The sequence below is a fragment of the Plecotus auritus genome (assembly GCF_963455305.1).
Source record: "Plecotus auritus genome assembly, chromosome: X".
Lineage (NCBI taxonomy): Eukaryota > Metazoa > Chordata > Mammalia > Chiroptera > Vespertilionidae > Plecotus > Plecotus auritus.
This window is the reverse complement of record NC_137784.1, coordinates 84327478-84348309: the sequence shown is the minus strand read 5'-3', so window position 1 is coordinate 84348309 and position 20832 is coordinate 84327478. Positions and strand designations below refer to the sequence as shown.

Below are 20832 nucleotides of genomic sequence, written 5' to 3'. Positions count from 1 at the left end.
CAGTATGGAATTACCTCAAAAAATTAAAAATGGAACTGCCTTATAATCCAGTGATTGCACTTCTGGTAATAATATATCTGAAGAAACCTGAAACACTAATTTGAAAGAACAAATGCAGCTCTATGTTCACTGCAGCATTATTTACAATTGCCAAGATTTGGGAGCAGCCCAAATGCCCATAATTAGATGAGTGAATAAAAAAAGCAGCGGTACATTTATGCAATGGAATACTACTTGGCCATAAGAAAGAAGGAAATCTTACCCCTTGCAAAAGTGTGGCTAGACCTGGAGAGCATTATGCTAAGTGAAATAAGCCAGTCAGAGAAAGACAAATACCATATGATTTCACTTATATGTGGAATCTAATGAATAAAATAAACTAACACAAAAAATAAAAACAGACTCATAGAGAACAGACTGACAGCTGTCAGAGGGGAATGGGGTTGTGGAGTTTGGTGAAAAATGTAAAGAGATTAAGCAAAAGCAAAATAACAACAAAAAATCTCATAGAAGAGAAACCAAGATGGTGGCATAGGTAAGCACCTAAACTGCTGCCTCGCACAACAATTTCAAAACTACAACTAAAAGACAGAACGGACACCATCCAGAACCACAGGAAAGCTGGCTGAGTGAAAATTCTACAACTAGAAGGAAAGATAAAAGCTCACAGAGAATTGGAGGTACGGCAAAGGGTCTTTGTGCGCGCAGAGAGGAAGGGCGGCTGAGAGCCTGGCTGACTTTCTATGGCGGAAGGGGGAAGGAAGCCCCCGACCGCACTGAACCCTAGTTCTGACTGCACTGAACCCCAGTTCCAGGCGAGCCCCTGGGGACCCACACTCTTACGGGGGGAGTCTGGACTCTCGGGCGGAGACTCCGGAGCTGGGGAAGGCGGAGGACTGAAAGCGCGCACGCGCCAGTGCGCACAAAGGCTGCAGAGGTTGCCACAAGCGTTCCCTAGTGGAAGGGAGTCAGAGGCTCCTGAATGCACTGGGCCCCAGTTCTGACTGCACTGAACCCCGGTTCCAGGCGAGCCCCTGGGGACCCACGCTCTTCTGGGGGGAGTCTGGACTCTCGGGCAGAGACTCAGGAGCCAGGGTAAATGGAGGTCTGAAGGCGCACACGTGCGCGCAAGGGTAAGGCTGACAGGAAGCCAAGACTGAGACTCCACCCCATCTAAGCTGAGCACAGAGGCTATTGCAATTTGGCAAGTCTAATCCTATAAGGCTGTCTCCAGCACCGAACTTCTCCCAGCATAGACACAGCTGATCCTTACAGCCAACTGGCCTGGAGGTCAATTCTTCCCAGTGATACCAACAACAATCAAGACTTAATTACAACAAGGCTGTACACACAGTCCACAAAGGGGTGCACCAAGAGTGTCCACCTCAGGTTAACTGGGGAGGCAGACCCACTGGGCCATATTGGAAACCTAGCACACAAATCTACCTTACCAACTCAGGGAAGCAGTGAAAATGTGGCGTCCAAGAATCAGATCACAAACGAAAGAAATGGAGGAAAACAAACGACTGGATATAGAATTCAAAACCACGGTTATAAGGCTTTTTAAGAATATTCTAGAAAAGGCCGATAAATATAACGAGACCCTCGAAGATATGAAAAAGGACCAACTAGAAATTAAACATACACTGACTGAAATAAAAAATATTATACAGAGACCCAAAAACAGACAAGAGGAACACAAAAATCAAGTCAAAGAATTGAAACACAAAGAAGCAAAAAACACTCAACCGAAAAAGCAAAAAGCAAAAAAAAAAAATCCAAAAAGTTGAAGATAGTGTAAGAAGACTCTGGGACAACTTCAAGCGTACCAACATCAGAATTATGGGGGTGCCAGAAGAGAGAGAGCAATACTGAAAACCTATTTGAAGAAATAATGACTGAAAACTTCCCCCACCTGATGAAAGAAATAGACTTACAAGTCCAGGAAGCGCACAGAACCCCAAACAAAAGGAATCCAAAGAGGACCACACCAAGACACATTATAATTAAAATGCCAAGAGCAAAAGACAAGGAGAGAATATTAAAAGCAGCAAGAGAAAAACAGTTAATTACCTACAAGGGAGCACCCATACGACTGTCAGCTGATTTCTCAACAGAAACTATGCAGGCCAGACGGGAGTGGCAAGAAATTTTCAATGTGATGAATAGCAAGAACCTACAACCAAGATTACTCTACCCAGCAAAGCTATCATTCAGAATTGAAGGGAAGATAAAGAGCTTCACAGATAAGAAAAAGCTAAAGGAGTTCATCACCACCAAACCAGTATTATATGAAATGCTGAAAGGTATTCTTAAAGAAGAGGAAGAAGAAAAAAGTAAAGAGAAAAATTATGAACAACAAATACATATCTATCAACAAGTGAACCTAAAAATCAAGTGAATTAAAAACCCGAGGAACAGAATAATCTGGTGAATATAATAGAATCAGGGGCATAGAAAGGGAGTGGACTGATAATTCTCAGGGGGAAAAGGGTATGGGGGGCTTCATGAAGTGACTGGACAAAAATCATACACCTATGGATGAGGACAGTGGGGGGGAGGTAAGGGCAGAAGGTGGGGTGGGAACTGGGTGGAGGGGAGCTATGGGGGGAAAAAGGAGAAATAATTGTAATCTGAATAAAGATTTATTAAAAAAAAATCTCATAGATACAGACTACAGCAGCTGTGGGCAAACTATGGCCTGCGGGCTGGATCCAGCCCGTTTGGTTGTTCTATCCGGCCCGTGGAGCCGAAAGAGCGGAGGGTTCTCTTGCTCTCCCCTCCGCTCCTTCACCAGCAGCAGTGTTAATATGGCAACGTCAGGAAACACAGCCGCAGCTCCTTCTTCTGAGTGGGCGGATTTATATCCGCCCATTCAGTAGAAGGAACAACTTCTCAATCTTCCAGAGGCTCCTTGTAATGCCCGCGGACGCGTCCCCCGACATCACCCTGGGAATGCGTAGACACGTTATCGTGGTGATGTAGGGAGACACGCCCCTGGAGAGCACAGTATCAGAGCATTAGCTAAAAAGGAGACCAACAACACTGTTCCCACTGAAGTTGATGTTTTAAAGACCAAAAACCTTTCAACCCAGTCTACATTGCCATCTACATCTACATCCCGGGCATAATTTGGAAGTTGCACTAAAGAAAATGTTTAATTGACTGTTTACACATTTTGTTCTTTTCTATTTGTTTTAGTTTTAAATTATTTTATTATATTTAAGTTTAATTTGAAAGGCTTTTGTACCTTTCCTTTGTTAGGCAATTTTATTTTGCCTTTGCCATCTGCAATATAAGGTATGTTATTGTGCTATGATTCCTCCATTTTTTGAAGTTTCAAATTATAATAATTAATGTTTACATTCTTCTTGTTAAAATGTTTGAAAAGAATAAAACTATTGAAATAATAAAAAAAGACGGTACCCTTTTATGTAATGATGTTTACTTTGAATTTATATTAGTTCACACAAACACTCCATCCATGCTTTTGTTCTGGCCCTCCGGTCCAGTTTAAGAACCCATTGTGGCCCTCGAGTCAAAAAGTTTGCCCACCCCTGGACTACAGTATGGTGATTACCAGAGGGAAAGAAGGGTGGGAGCAGGTAGAAGAAGGTATAGATGAGATAAATGATGGATGAAGACTTGGCTTTGGGTGGTGAATACACAACACAATATACAGATGATGTTTTATAGAATTGTACACCTGAAATCTATGTAATTTAATTAACAATGTCACCCCAATAAATTCAATAAAAAAGTTTTTAAAAAGAAACCCAATATTTTAAGAAATCCAAAAAATCACGAGTGGTTACTCATAAAAGATTATTTTCCTTACAAAATTCTCTACCTTCTCTTAAATAGGAATCCCTAGGTGGGTTTAAGATATGAGATCTTTTTAAAATTATTATATTGTTGAAAGTAAAATAAACTTGAACCATTACATTTATTTGTCATACAGTTAAGATTGGAACTAGACTATCAGGTTGTACATAGAATTAGAAATATTTTTATCCAATCACTGCCCATGAGGTGTCCTATAATATTTTACCCAACTGTTTACACTTTAAGCATTTCTATTGCCTCTTTAACAAAAGCTACATAAAATCAAGTGCTACAGCTAAAGTTTCACATTCTTGAGAAAGAGAAATAACATCTTTCTTTTTAAAAAATATTTTTATTGACTTTTTACAGAGAGGTAGGGAGAGGGATAGAGAGTTAGAAACATCGATGAGAAACATCGATCAGCTGCCTTCTGCATGCCCCCTACTGGGGATCGAACCTGCAACCAAGGTACATGCCCTCGACCGGAATCAAACCCGGAACCTTTCAGTCCATGGCCCGATGCTCTATCCACTGAACCAAAACGGTGAGGGCTAACATATTTCTTTTATTGCATCCACTTAAGAAGAGGTTGACTCCTCTCATAAGCTGTGCTCTGATATTTCATGTAGGTAACCATTGCTGAAAACCTTATACTTGTGTAACACTTTAAAGTTCACAGACAACTTTAACATAGATATCATTTGTTGATGACAAGAATAAGTGGAAAAGTGGTGAGTGTGGACCAGGTAAGGGGCATGGGGACAAAGGAAGAAGAGGCTAGGAAGAGGAGTAGCAGTCCTGATAATATTATTATAAAAATAATATGGCACTGAATGAACCTCACCCTACTCTGATGACCCAGATTCCCAACTTCCCCATGGCATCACAGCAATCTCTTCAAGGAGCTATAATGTCTAGTTTGATGAAGGAAGAAACATACTTCATGTCGGATTCTCATATTGCCTGTTTGGAAAGGAGAAGGGACTGTCCCTTGGATTGTTTTCTCCACAACTCATCACCACTTCATACCTATATTTTTAAACAATAGATATCTGCCACTTTTCTGAGAACACAAGCATCCAAAAGAAATGAGACTTCCTAGAACTGCCAGTCAGTCCTTCACTCCAAATGGTTGAGCTACAGTCTGACAAAACTCAAGCCCCCCAGCAATTCCACTTCTGGAAATATATCTGAAGAAAACCAAAACACCAATCCAAAAGAATATGTGCACTCCTATGTTCACTGCAATGTTATTTATAACTAGAGGCCTGGTGCACGAAATTCGTGCACGGCGGGGGGTCCCCTCAGCTCAGGCTGCACCCTCTCCAATCTGGGACCCCTCGGGGGATGTCTGACTATGGGATGGGGCCTAAACCGGCAGTCGGACATCCCTCTCACAATCCGGGACCGCTGGATCCTAATCACTTGCCTGACTACTGGCTTGATCACTGTCTAAACGCTCCCCTGCTGGCCTCATGGCCCCCAACTGCCCTCCCCTGCCAGCCTCATGGCCCCCAACTGCTCTCCCCGGTCGGCCTCATGGCCCCCAGCTGCCCTCCTCTGCTGGCCTCATGGCCCCCAGCTGCCCTCCCCTGCTGGCCTCATGGCCCCCAGCTACCCTCCCCTGCTGGCTTGATCGCCCCTATCCGCCTCTGCCTTGGTCCCCACCACCGTGGCTTTCTCTGGAAGGAAGTCGAACGGTAGGAAGATGTGTGGTCTCCCGGTCTAATTAGCATATTACCCTTTTATTAGTATAGATAGCCAAGATTTGAAAGCAGCTCAAGTGCCATCAGTAGATGATTAGATTAAAAGGCTGTGGTACATTTACACAATGGAATACTATTCAGCCATAAAAAAGGAAATCTTACCTTTTGCAACAACATGGATGGACCTGAAGAGTATTATGCTATGTGAAATAAGCCAGTCAGAAAAAGACAAATACCATATGATGTTTACTTTTATATAGAATCGAATGAACAAAATAAACTAACAAACAATATAGAAACAGACTCATATGTACAGGGAACAGACTGACAGCTGTCACAGGGGGTTGTGAGGCTGGGTGAAAAAGGTAAAGGGTTTAAGCCAATAAATAAATAAGCAAACAAACAAACAAACAAATGAATAATTCAAGTCTCCCTCCCCCACAAAAAAAGAATCAATACAGGTCCTCTGAAGAAATCACAAATATTTCTATTACATACCTCAACCTGCTGGCAGATCTGTATTAGCTTGGCCATTTGATTTTCTAGTTCGCTGTTACGCTTAACCAGGTTGGTTAGGTTCATCTCTAGAGTTTGCTGTCATCGCAGAGTGTGAAGCAAGAGGGAAAAGGGTAAGAGGGGGGAAAAAAGAACAAACATTCAATGAGCTTGAGAACCAATACCATGTGGAGATCAGTCAGTCAGTCAGCAAATACACTATTTCCTTTTTTAAAAATGTTTTTATTGATTTTGGAGAGAGAGAAGGACTGGAAAGGAAGAGAGAAACATCAGTGATGAGAGAGAAACATCATTAATCAGCTGTCTCCTGCATGCCTCCCACCAGGGATCGGGGCTGCAACCCCGGGCATGTGCCCTGACCAGGATTGGAACCTGCAACCTCTTGGTGCATGGGCCAATGCTCAACCACTGAGCCACACTAGCTGGTGGCAAATACACTATTTCAAAGATTCATTGAGCACTTGCTATGGGCTAAGCACTCTTCTAAGCACTTAATAATACTATATATTTGGTCCACTATCATTGTTGGGGAAAAGTTGACATTCATGACTTTGTGGATATAGGACTTTAATGACAGCTTTATGTTTTCTGTAATATTTTTAACTCTTTAAAGTACTTCATAGTCAATATTTCATTTTTCCCTCATAGTATACCCGTAATATAGGTAGAACGTGTATTATTATCTCTTTTACAAATGAGTAGACTAAGAAAACTATAATTTATTGAATGATTACTACTTGCCAGACACTATGCTAGAGATTTTCATATATATCATTGAATAATCATAACAACCCATGAAGTAGGATATGTCAACATTTTACAGATGAGAACACTGAGCTTCAGAGTGGGGTAAAGTATTTTCCACAGTCATATAATTAGAATATGGCAAAGCTAGGGCTGTAACTCAGGTCTCTAGCATTCAGTCATGGCTTTGCTCCAGAATCCCATAATTTTTGTATGTATTTCTTGTTGTTGTTGTTGATAACATTTTATATTTATCAGTAGATTCCTTCAGAAAAGAATATGGTATTTTAAGTGTGGGATTCCTCAAAATCTATATCATCTGTCAGTTTCACTTCTTTGGCACTAAGAAAGAGCCCATGGAGATGCCAGACTTCAAAAAGCAAAGCCTGACTGTATCAAGATAGGACATCCATTGCTTATCACTGCTTACTACTATATAGATACTTTTAAGCTATACATTAGAAGCACTTTGGAAATCTGTTTAATATAACATAGTTCAAAATTACTCAGAACTCAGCATATTTTCAGTTGAGCAAGCTACTTTCTCCCATTCCTTATGTAAGAAAATAAAATTTTATTTACTGTAGTTTGATAATGACCTTTTTATTCCTTCCCATTCCCAAGTCTTCAGCTCTGGTGGCTGCTACTACCCCAGGACCTGCCCCAATATCCTCTCTGACTCACCATCCCAACGCCCTCACAAAGTCTGTTCCAAATGTAATACCCCAACTTCCTGGCCCTTACACTACTATCATTTTTTTCCCTTAGCCATGATGCTTCATTGCCGTCTCTACAGTTTTTATGGTTTGTAGTTGTTCAAAGTTCATGTTTTCAGTAGGAGAAATGGGGAAGGGGGAGAGGACTCATGTACTTGGCCCCTTGCTACTAAAGAGCTGTTGTGCTTAGTATCCTTGGCACTGTCCAATGAATCTATCCTAAAAGATGTATTCCTCTGGATATGCGTATTTCTAGGATAGGCAGTTTGATTTTGCTTGTTCTCAAACTGGATTATGAAAACCATCTTAATTTTTGCTTCCCTTTTTGCCAGATCTCTCTTGGTTTCTTTGGCTGTGTTCCAATGGAAGTTATTTTTCATAATTTATTCCAGTTTTTGTGGTTTGGGCACAGTGTCTCCCCTGGTCTTCTTTAACTCCATGACCATTTCAACTGTGGCCTTCTCCTTAACAAGGACAGAGAGGGAAGAAGGAAAAAAGAAGGGCTGCAATCATTGACTTGGGCATGATCTTTCAGCTAAGTAGATGTCAGAGGAAAAAAAGAAACATCAGTTCAGAGATTTAACACAACAAAAGGTATTGAACATCTACTCTGTTCAAGGTGCAGTGACTTCGGAGATAAAGAGGAAGTGAGATTAAGAGGAGTCTTGAAGGATAAGTAGGATTTTAATAGACAGAGATGGAGGGTGGCAGGGTGTTCCAGGCACTAGGAATAACATAAACTAAAATGGAATAAAGTATAGGACACGTTCAGGGAAGAGACTTTGAGTTTGGCTAGAACAGAGGGTACAAGAGAGTAGTGTGTGGTGGGAGGCAAGACTGGAAATGGAAACCAAGGCTCTGTTATGAAGGTCTTAAATACCTAGGTGAGGAGTTTGTACCTATTTTTGAAGCAGTTGGGACTTTCCAAAGGCTTTTGAATAAGATAATGATATAATCAGGGCTGCAGTTATGAGATCAAGCTACCAGCAATATGTGGGGCAAACTGAAATAGAAAAACCTGGGGACAGGGACACTGGTTAGGAGAAAGCTTCAGTGTTCAAGGCAGTTGGGAATGCAGGTCTGGGCCAAGCTAATGGGATAATTGAAAAAAACACGTTTCAGTCAAGGATTTGTCACTGTCATATATACAGAGCATGCAAGAAAGGCAGCTGGATTTGGTAATTAGAGGTCACTGGTGACCTTTGAAAAATGAGTTTCAATAGACTTTTGGAAGTAGATGCCAAACTGTACAGGATTAAGTATGGAGGTAGTGATAAAGTGGAGGCTCCAAATCTGGGCTCCTCTTAAAAAGTTTGACCATAAGATGAATATGACAGAGCTGTAGTTTGATGAAAAGGCCCAGCTTAAGTTAGAGTGGGCATTAGTAATGGACCCAATCAGTTTGTGATTATCTCTAGCAGAGTGGTCCAGATTCCTAGATCAATGGAAACCCAATGTATTACAAATGGCTATATTGACATACTAGTATTAGGTAAACATAATGTAGACTGATGAACTCAGAACAGATATATTAGAAATCTGTGTTTCAAACTGCAATATGTTTCCATTCAAACATAGGACGCCATGGGGAGAATGTTTTCTAACGAGTACATGCAACCTGTTGCAACACTTGTTATGAAACTGGTATCTTATAAATAATTCATAGTGCAGAGAAGGACTAAGAACCCTGCCGTGTGTTCCTCATTTATGGCCCAGAACTGAGACTCATAGCTTCTGTAAAGCCATTGAAAACAAAAATTAGGGCTGAGCACATAATTTGGGGTCTGATTAGACTATGGACCTTGGGTTACCATCACAAAATTATGGAAAATGGCTATTTTGCTCCTTCCCCCTAGCAATTTGCAGAAGATCAGCACATTTTTACAACAGACAATTACAATTGACAAAATGCCTCTAATTTCAACCTGACTTCATTAATATGAAAATGCTTTGAAAAATAAATCTTTGGCTAATAAAAACACCATCTGTTTGATGGCTTTTTGCCACTGTTTTCTTATATTATGAGAGATAATTTGAGGAAAACACCAACCATTTACTTACTAACTTCCTACTCATTTACAAGGAATTAAAGTTGCCTCTGAAACTGAAATTGATTCTCAATAATGAACCCATGTACAGGGGAGAACTGACACAATTATGCAGTATATTTCCACACCCTTACTTCTCATGCCTTGTACTGACTAATCACTTAGAACTAGATATTCTGGGCCACTCTAAGTTTTATTGATTTAGCCAAGTAATTATCTTGTCTATACTCTGGCTGAATAAACAAAAATGATATGTGTATATGTACGTATGTCTACACACGTGCAATCGTGTATCTACACTAATAAAAGAGAAACATGCAGATTGACCGTACCTCTGCTACACCCACCAGCCACGCCCACCAGCCAATCAGGAGCGAGTATGCAAATTAACCCAACCAAGATGGCTGCAGCCACGGAGCGAGCAGGAGGCTTGGGTTTCCCCGGCAATGGAGGAAGCCAAGCTTCCTGCCTGCTCTGCCGGCCCTGGCCTCTGCTCAAGGCTACAAAGTTTCAATTATAGAAGATAAATAAATCCCAACAAAAATGGTGGCAGCCATGGAGCTGGAGAGAGCAGGAGATTTGAGTTGCACCTGGCGATGGAGGAAGCCAAGCTTCCCGCAGCCCTGGCCTGCCCTGGCCTCCGCTCAAGGCTACAAAGTTTCAATTATAGAAGATAAATAAATCCCAGATACCAGGGCCTCTGCTTGGGTTGCCGGGGGGCATGGCCAGCCTGCAAACCACCACAGGCCCCTTGCCCAGGCTGCCCCATGCCCCAAGGGAACCCCCACCCTGATCCAGGACACCTTCAGGGCAAACCAGCTGGTCCCTACCCATGCACCAGGCCTCTATCCTATCTAATAGAGTAATATGCAAATTGACTGTCACTCCAACACATAAGATAACTGCCCCCATGTGGACACAAGATGGCTGCCACAAGATGGCCAGCAGGGGAGGGCAGTTGGGAGGGACCAGGCCTGCAAGGGAGGGCAGTTGTGGGCAATCAGGCCAGCAGGGGAGAGCAGTTGGGAGGGACCAGGCCTGCAGGGGAGGGCAGTTAGGGGCAATCAGGCTGGCAGGGGAGCAGTTAGGCATCTATCAGGCTGGCAGGGGAGTGGTTAGGGGGTGATCAGGCTGGCAGGCAGAAGCAGTTAGGGGCAATCAGGAAGGCAGGCAGGTGAGGAGTTGGGAGCCAGCAGTCCTGGATTGTGAGAGGGATGTCAGACACACCTTGAGGGGTCCCAGATTGGAGAGGGTGCAGGCTGGGCTGAGGGACACACACCCCCGTGCATGAATTTCATGCACTGGGCCTCTAGTATATATTTATAATCTTATACTAAAAAGTATCTCTATTGTTTGCTTGGTTTTGAAAAGTTGGTTTACTTTGCTCTTTTCTTGTGCAGTCCTATTAATGACTGGGCCAAGCCCTCTCTGTCTAAGCCTAATTAATGCAGTTTTCTCAGTACAGTTGAACTATGACAGTGAGAGAGAGCCGAAGTGGCAGGGGAGATTGGAATGGAGATATCTGCTGGGAGGAAACAGGGACAGGAGGTTGGCAAGGGGAGCAGGATGAAGCTCCCATTTCCTGCTGCAGGAGGTTACCTCTGGGTTCTCCTGTGCTTCCCATGTGTGAGGGTTAGAGAAGCCATTTGAGCTACAAAACTATGAGACTCTCTTCCCCTCCAGATGACTACATCATTAGAGCTCTCACAAAATTGTACATATGTCTAAATCGCACAAAGTGAGGGGAAGATTAGGTTTATTTGCATAACTGAGATTTTAAAAGGCCCAAGTTAGCTAAATTAGCAGACTCCTACATGGATGCCATTTTTACCCAAGTTCCACTTCATTTGTGTCATATAGACTTGGCCTCTTTGTCTTCTTTTATACTCTTCCCAAAGAGAAAAATGTTTTGCACTTCTAAGAAAATCAGGCACAGGCTATTCATTTTCCAGACAGCATCCCATAAAAAGAAACGGCTTTTCTAAACCTCTCAAGTAATTGCTGGGGGGAGGGGGAGGGAAGGGTTGTGTGGGTTTTTTTTTTTTTTTCAGTTTTCTAGATACAGGTTATTTCTGGTTACTTTCTCATTGGCTCCCTCAAGAAACCTAACTATACATCAAAACACCAGCTCTTCATTAAAGATAGAGTGATTTCCCTGATGGCATACACTTGACCATGATCTCCATTTGTTATGCTCTGTGAAGGCACATGTATTCACATATGAGCACACTTACAGACACCTACCTGAAATAGCAAGTCTTGAAGCCTAAAAGAGGGTGGAGTTTTCTGTTCTATGGAAACATGTAGTTTTGCTACCAACTGCCTATATGCTCTCTTTCAAAATTTTTAAATTTATCTTTATTGTTGAAAGTATTAAAGGTATCACCCCTTCTCCCCATTGACTCCCTTCGCACCCTTCCTAAGCCTACTTCACTAGCCTGTATGCTCTCTCGCTATCTAAAAGGTATGATAGGTCAAATCCAACCAGAGTAAATTTTTTAAAACATTGTCTTTTAATCCTCATCAAAAGATATGGTTTTTTAAAAACTGATGAGGGAGAGGGAGAGGGAGAGGGGGAGGGAGAGGGGGAGGGGAGGGGGAAGGAGAGGGAGGGAGAAACACCGATATGAGAAACATTGATCAGATTGGTTGCCTCCTGTACACTCCCAGACCAGGGATAGAACCTGCAATCTAGATAAGTGCCCTGACTGATAATTGAACCTGCAACCTTGTTTAGTGTATGGGACTATGCTCCAACTGAATGAGCTACCGAGCCAAGGCCCACCAGAGTTGATTTTTAAAAAAATAAAATAAAAGGCACAAGGGGGGCATTATCCAAAGCTGTTTTGATGTGGGAACTGAATCTTGGAAGTGCAGGGAGAGAAGGGAAAGGGAAAAAAAAGGCCAACTCATTACAAACCTAAGCCTTCCCAATTGACAGAAGGTAACTTCATCTTTAAAAATAACCTGAGCCAGTGTCCCTATTACTATTCTTTGGCATGTTCTTTTTTGACATCCTGTCTATTCACAGATGTTCCCAGCTTCTCCACAAGCTAGAAGCCAAAATCTTAGCACACTTTTGGGGGTCATGTTCTGCCTTCTTTTTTTAACTGCTTGTCTTAAAATACTTAATTTGCTTTTGCTTCAGTCTGTCACATTATGTATCAATTACATATGGCCTTTCCACAGCAGAACACACCATCTGTTACATAAATGAAAACCCACACCCTTATGCCAGAGTTTTATTCCTTCCCCAAACATTTATTTGCTTCTGTAGAGACACATACTATGTCATAGAAGGAGATGCAGGTGATATACTGGATGTATAAGATTTATTCCACCTAAGGGTTGTTAGAGATAATCAGACCAGTCCTCGGGCCAGGTGGAACAGGTTGCCATCCCTCTTTTCAGAACTTTTTAAAAATATATTTTTTTATTGATTTCAGAGAGGGAGAGAGAGAGGGAGAGGGAGAGGGAGAGGGAGAGGGAGAGGGAGAGGGAGAGGGAGGGAGAGAGAGAGAGAGAGAGAGAGAGAGAGAGAGAGAGAGAGAGAGAGAGATATGATGAGAGAGAATCATTGATCGGCTGACTCCTGCACACCCCCTTCCTGGGATAAAGCCTACAACCCAGGCATGTGCCCTGACCGGGAATCAAACCATGACCTCCTGGTTCATAGGTCGATGTCCAACCACTGAGCCAAGCCAGCCGGGCATCAGAACTTTCTGAAATCATTCAGCAAAGACCCACACTCCCTCAGTCACCTTATCAGACATGCCACATGAAACATCCCACATTCTTTCCCCTCTCTTTAGATGCATAACATTGTTAATCTCTAGCTTAGATGTGTAAATTATTATTTGGACCTTCTAAATGAAAACCTGTACTAAAAATGCAAATCTAGCATCATTTTGATAATACTTAGAATAGTGAGTCAAAGACAACCCTACATTCCTGGAGGCCTCAATATTGTATTTCACTTGCACTATTCCTCTTCAGTCTCTGCCTCTCCTACACATCCTCCTTTTGCTCTTCCTCCATGACAAAATTCTAGATCATTAGTCTGCTGCAAGGCTCATTCCTGGGCCCTCATTAGCTCACCACTGCATAGCTCTACCTCCATGCTAAAAACACCAAATTTATTTCTCTAGACCTGATCTTTCAGCCACCATAAAGGTCTGACTTTCAACTCCTAAAAAACACTTACTCTTTCAGTTCTAAGAGTAACCCATGCTGTCTCTCCTCCAGATATTTGAACAAACTATTTCATCTTAACTAGAGCACTTACTGTGGCCCTTGCTCCCAACAAGGGGTCCAAAAGCCCACCCAAAGTCTATGTTGGTGTCTCTTCTATGCTCTCTCACAGCCTCCTGTACTTCTGCAGTCATAGCACTCACTACATTGTCTTATAACTGTGTCCTTAATTGCCTCTTGATCCACACTAAGCTGAGAATTCCACTAGGGTTGGGACTATGGTGTCTTTATACTTGTAACCCCTACATCTCTTCTGGTGCTCAGCCCCTAATAGGTTGTGGGAGTGCAGGTCCTCGGACGCTGGGTATTGGAAGACGATAGGAGCAATATAAGAAAGACTTTATTGCAGACCAAGTAGCCATTGCTACTAAGTAGCCATTAGACAAAGTAGTTCTTCAAAGCAGCCCACAAAGCAGCCATGCACTGGCTGGTCAGTCACTCATCTCTATACCAACTTAGACAAAAGAGGCTTCTTGCCAACTAGTGACATCAATATTTGGGTTATAGAAAGGTATGCCTGCACAGTGCATACAGTAAAATTGCTGTGTCCTTGCTTTTACACATGCGTATGGCAAAATGGCCTTGAACATCTGGCATACTCTGATTAGGGTTCCCACATAGGTGTTTAGTAAATGTTTGATAAATGAGTGAATGTTGAGTAAACCCACAATCACATCAAACTCAAATCTAAAGTCAAGTCATCTCACCAAACTGCTAGCTCCTTCCTAATTCCTCCATTTCTGTCCCCAATACCACAATTATTCAAGACATCTACTCAAAGATCATATTTTAAATTCTTTCTCTCTATTGTCCATAACCACTATAATCATTCACCAAGCCCTATCAATTCTTTCTTCACAGTCTTTCTCCAGTTTTCTCTCCTCTCCAACAAATCCATTCATGATTCTCTGGTTTTGAGCTGGATGACTTCCTTTCCCTGACTCTTCCTCTTAGCTCCAGAGTATCATGTGCAATCCTCTGTCAAGGCACTTACTATACTGAATTAGAATTTTCTATGTACGTATCTATCTCATTTACTCAGCTCAGAGCACCTCAGGGCAGGGACTGTGCCTTATTTTCTGTGTCCCCAGCTCCTACTACACTGAATAAAATTAGCATTCATGATTTTTTGTAAATGAATGAATAAAACCCTGGCCTAAATCCCTGGTGCTACGGTTTAATTAATATTAACTCATTATATTAATCCTTTATGAACTTGAATGCCATTATCACATTTCCCCTTTAAACTTCACTTCTTTTGTTTCTATAATTATTTTTTAAAAATATATTTTTATTGATTTCAGAGGGGAAAGGAGAGGGAGCGAGAGATAGAAACATCAATGATGAGAGAGAAACATTGATTGGCTGCCTCCTGTATGCCCCTCACTGAGAACCGAGCCCGCAACCCGGGCATGTGCCCATGACCAGAATCAAACCCAGAACCCTTCAGTCTGCAAGCCAATGCTCTATCCACTGAGCCAAACTGGCTAGGGCTGGTTCAATAATTGTTTCCTTAATATTTCCTCACCTATATTATATTTCTATAAAATGTTCTTTTGCCCAATATTAACAGACAGGATTTTCATCCACCCAAGAACAATCTCTGAGTCAACATTTTGTAAACTGTTCTCAGATTAATAATTGTTAGGTCTTTTAAGACATGTTAATGAGAAGACTTAGGACAAAAGAAATAACAGTAAAACAGAAAGATAAGAGCACAGATAGCTGGAGTATCTACTTGCTAAACTTGTTCTCAAACCTAAGAAATAATATAAATCATCTTTTAACACAGAACCCTGTTAATGCTACATGAGAACTGAGCCAGAGAATCAATATAATTATTAGAAGAAAAATAATAAAGGTCCAAATAAGTCTTAGCACACAGTTTGAGCAGAGATGGAATAAAATGCATTTTTATCCCCATACATGTACAAAAAATGAACAGATTTATACATATTATAAGTAGTGGGGAGCAAGTCTTGGATAATTAAGAGACCACAGAGAAGCTATATCTACAAGCAAGAATGATTTTACAATAGTGAGTTGAAGGCTTGTTTAGCTGAGACACCCCATGACAGATATTACCCCCACCCCCATATATACCCGTCCACTACCATACTTTAGAGAGTGCAAATCTGGACTGAAATTCTTTGTTCTCATTATATTTAGCTATTGTGATTCAGTACCTAAGTGCGTGAAAGTGAGAAACAACTTTTTTGCTCCCTCACCCATGATAACCGGCCCTGGTCTCCACCTGGAGACTTTTCTTATCATGAGAATATATGAACTTGCTCATTTATTATGGAGATCCTTAGTATCAGCAGGGGTTCTGCTGAGGTCCTAACCTTCCCTAGGGTAGCCACAGAAAACTTGCCTTACACTTATGGCCTCTCATATCTACAGATACCTATAGAAAATTAACACATACATTATCTCTTCCTCCACACAGTGACACACATTCGTAGATACACATAGACACAGACAGAGTCATCCTCAGCCACTCATCCATGCAAAAACACATAAGCTTGTATATAGTGACACATGCATATATATATAAATATACCCACTCTCAACTCAGTCTCATAAAGATATTTCTCTTTCTTTCTCTTATATTCATACTCACACTTGTTCAAAAACAGCCAAATGCCCATTGGTAGTTATGTTGAGAGGGTATCTGTCTTGGCAGACAGAAGTGGGTGTCAAGTGGGTGAGTAGGCAAATGCCTGTGAGAAGGTAGTGGCTGAGAGAGGAAGGGTGACTGAGTAGTAAGAAGGACAAGCAATCAACTATGGTAAGATTCCAGAATATCATATTTTCCAACCTTTTAATTCTCGTTGTGGTTTTCCTTTGAACATCCTCCAAGTCTCATATCTCCCTTCTTTGTCTGGCAATCTTTAGCTCTCTCTCTGTCTCAGTCTTTCTTCGTGTGTATGTGTGTGTTTGTGTGTGTGTGTTTTACTTTCCCATAACCAAAAGCTAATCCTAGTGCCAGGTAATATTTTTTAACAACAAGATACCTGATGTGTAAATGTAACTGCATTTAAGAATTATTTGAAGCAATGAATTTGTGGAAATGTAATGAGAAAAAGAAAATGTGCTTGTTTATTCCTTTCAGGAAATTCCTCTATTCCCCCTGGTTTTCATCAGCTATATTTTTGGCAGGTTGTGGGCATGGAAATGTGAAGACATCACTCTCAAAAAGAATTATAATAATCACATATGATTTATACAGATGTCACAATAAGGTTAGGCAGTTGGAAAATCCAGCAATCAAAATGGATAGGCACTTAAAATTAAGGACATGTTCCAGGGGTCCTCAAACTTTTTAAACAGGGGGCCAGTTCACTGTCCCTCAGACTGTTGGAGGGCCGGACTATAGTTTTAAAAAAAAACTATGAACAAATTCCTATGCGCACTGCGGGCCCGGGACGAGTCGGCTGCTAAGCAGGACAGGCAGCCGCACCCGGCGGGCCGTATAAATGTCCTCGGCGGGCCGCATGTGGCTCGCGGGCCGTAGTTTGAGGATGCCTGTTTATACTTTTGCTAAAACTCTGGTTTTTAACATTATCAGTAGTTCACAGGAGATTTTTTCAGACTGCTAAAGAAATCATAATGGCAAGACAGATTTATATCTTATAAAAACCAAAACAAGCTATAGATACTGGTATACTTGCTGCAAATCCATTAAAAATATTTAATTCATTTGGATTTCTTAAACCCTAATCCCTGACTATGTGTGCTAGACACTAAGGAGGATACTGAAGAAAAGACCTTGTGACTTGCCTCAAAGAATTTATGGTATAGTTGGTGTGTGCTGGAGTGGCCTTGTGGGGTTCAAGTGAGAGCTAAAGATTAGGTTGGATTGCTAAGCAGGCCAAGAGAAGAGCATGAGTGAGAGTGAAAGTTCAGAGTTGGGAAAGAGAATTGTATGTTTAGCAGATAGATGGGAGGCTACCCTGGGTAGATGAAGGTAGCATGTTTGAGAGTGGAAGGGGGAAAAGACAGAAGGGCAGCATGAGGACCAAGTTGTACAGGACTTAGAATATCAAGTTGAGATCGAGCACCAATAGAGAGCGCCACTGAAATGGACCTCTTTTTATAAAGCCAACATTTACTAATACGATAATATCAATCTTTTCTAAGATGAGAAACTCATGTGACAATGAAAACTCTAAAATGTGAAGCAGTTTTATAGAAAAGCAGCACAAATAATGAACTAATTTATATACTGTGATTAGTAAGTAAAAAGAGAGGTAATGGAGAAAATAACTACTTTGATAGGCCTTACTACTGTAATAACTGTCATAAACACAATTATTCTTTGAAATTGAAGAATTACTTAAACTACTGGTAGTCTTCTGAAGGTATGTAAGTAGACTGGACAACTAAGTAAGGATAATAAACTATACTAAGTATCCCAAACCCTCTAAACCATTTTGAATACATGTTAACTAGCTTCTGGTTATTCTGATCTTGCATCTATTACATAATGGTTTGTTTATTCTTTATTAAACAAATAAATATTAGAGAATACTAATCCTAATCCGGGATGTTTGTACAGAGTTATAAATACCAAGAATTAAGCTCCAGAACCAAAAAGTGCAAATAAATACTGTATCAGTTACTGGCCAGAAACTCAAACCCATATGCGTGTGTATGTAAATATATTTACACACACACGCATATGGGTTTGAGTTTCTGGCCAGTAACTGATACAGTATATATATATGATATATATATGTTATCATTCTTCCTTTTCTCCTGTAGGACTGCTGTGCTTCCCTAAGGCCAGGGAAGTATGCTCAAGGCTATCTCCCCCACAGCTTCTGACAGCTAATATTTTCCTTTCTCCTTGGAGAAGAATCAAGTAGATTAAGGGGATAATCCTAAATGCTTTTCTAAATTAAAATTAATTTTAAAAAGTGAGTATATGTGACACTGAAAGTCAGATTTTCTCTCTGCTTTAGGTGAACTAATATCCTTTTACACCTGGCACCAAACCAAAGTGACCCCACCCCACCCACACAGACATAAGCAGCACTTTCCTCTCCCTCCCCAAATCCAAGATGTTCCAGACAATATAACCACACAGTTGGGAATGATTCATATGTTTCCACTCTCTGTCCAAAAATGAGCAAAAGAAGTTTCTACTTAATTTATAATCAGATTTTTCTGCACATTTCCTTAAAAATTAAAGGGGAATGATTCAAAATCTGGACTTTTTCTCTAAAAATTACTGATTAGTTACAGACTAAAGTATATTTTGGTAAAATATTTTTGTTTTCCATCCATCCCTGGAGACGAGGGCCATAGCTGCATGATGCCAAATATCTAATTCATCATCCAATGTTTTCAAAAAGCTGGTGTTCTGTAGATACAGGCTTATTATATCCAGTCTTTTGTTATCTCAATTGTACATATGGATACAGATTTTTCTGTTTGGAATATTTCTCAAGGCCAATGCCTTATTTATAGTTCTAACACCTGCAAATATTTGGCAGAGATTGTTCCATCCTCTCCATATCCCCCATTCTTCCTGCAACCCCACCCCCATCTCTTGCCATTATGAAGCTGTAAGTTTATACAATATGTCCTGTCCTTAATGCTGTTAATTGTCAATCTTTGTGACCCATAAGATGTGTAATTGCTGGAGCATAATGTTTAGTTTCAAATCACATTTCATGGGGAAAACTTAAGTCTAAAATAAAGTGGTGGCAGGCTGCAGTACAAAGGATCCTTAACTCATGGTAGAGCAGTGGTTCTCAACCTTTTTAATGCCGCGACCCTTTAATACAGTTCCTCATGTTGTGGTGACCCCCCACCATAAAATTATTTTCGTTGCTACTTCATAACTGTAATTTTGCTACTGTTATGAATTGTAATGTAAATATCTGTGTTTTCCAATGGTCTTAGGCGACCCTGCTAGCGGTTCTCAACCTTTGGAGCAGTGGTCGCCAACCGGTGGTCCGGGACCATTGGTGGTTCATGAGGTCTGAAAGGTTGGCGACTGGTGGTCTAGAAGCTTAGTTCCAGTTCCAATTTTGTGACTTTGACCAAACTGCTTAACCTATCAAACTCTGAGTTTATACCACTTTAAAGTGTAGGGCTTCAACTAGACCAAGATCAAGGCCTAACTTCTTATGATTATAAAAATTGAAGTTAATAAGATTATTCTTCTCTGCAGTCCTTTTTTATTATTGACAGTATTATAAATGTCCCCTGGTTTCTCCCCCGCCTTTGTCCCCCTCCTCCCAGTCCCTGCCTCACCCCAGGCCTTCATCACACTATTGTCTGTGTCTATTGGTTATGCATATCCTATATAATAAAACCCTAATATTCAAATCGACCAGAAACTCAAACCCATAGGCACTTAAAATTAAGGACATGTTATACTTTTGCTAAAACTCTGGTTTTTAACATTATCAGTTAAATGACCAAACGATTATCAGTTAAACGGCGATATGACCAGTCGCTATGATGCACACTGACCACCAGGGGGCAGACGCTCAACAAAGGAGCTGCCCTCTGGTGGGTCAGTGCGCTCCCACAGGGGGAGCGCTGCTCAGCCAGAAGCTGGGCTCACAGCTGGTGAGTGCAGCAGTGGTGGCAGGAGCCTCTCCCTCCTCCACGGCAATGCTCAGGACCCCTTGGGGGATGTCTGACTGCTGGCTTAGGGGGAGTGGGCATAAGCTGGCAGGTGGACATCCTCTGAGGGGTCCCGGATTGTGATAGCATGCAGGCTGGGCTGAGGGACCCGCCCTCCCCCAGTGCACGAATGTCGTGCACTAGGCCTCTAGTATGTATATAAGTTCTTTGGTTAATCTCTTCCCATCTCCTCCCTGCCTCTGAGATCTGTCATTCTTTTCAATGCATCCATGATTCTGGACCTATTTTGTTCATCTGCTTATTATGTTCATTAGATTCCACTTATAAGTGAAATCATGTGATGTTTGTCTTTCTCTGACTGGCTTATTCCACTCAGTATAATAGTGCCTTAAATGAAATAAACATAAACACTGAACTATG

At 41.3% G+C, this 20832-nt stretch overlaps 1 protein-coding gene across 3 annotated transcripts in view; it reads right to left on the bottom strand.

The window, feature by feature from the left end:
* Nucleotides 1–20832, bottom strand: part of MID2 (midline 2) — a 137773-nt gene that overhangs the window by 93484 nt on the left and 23457 nt on the right. For all 3 annotated transcript variants that reach the window (XM_080653575.1, XM_080653577.1, XM_080653576.1), the window contains exon 3: nt 6030–6125. In XM_080653575.1, the coding sequence (XP_080509701.1) occupies nt 6030–6125 (96 nt within the window). The remainder of the gene's footprint in view (nt 1–6029; nt 6126–20832) is intronic.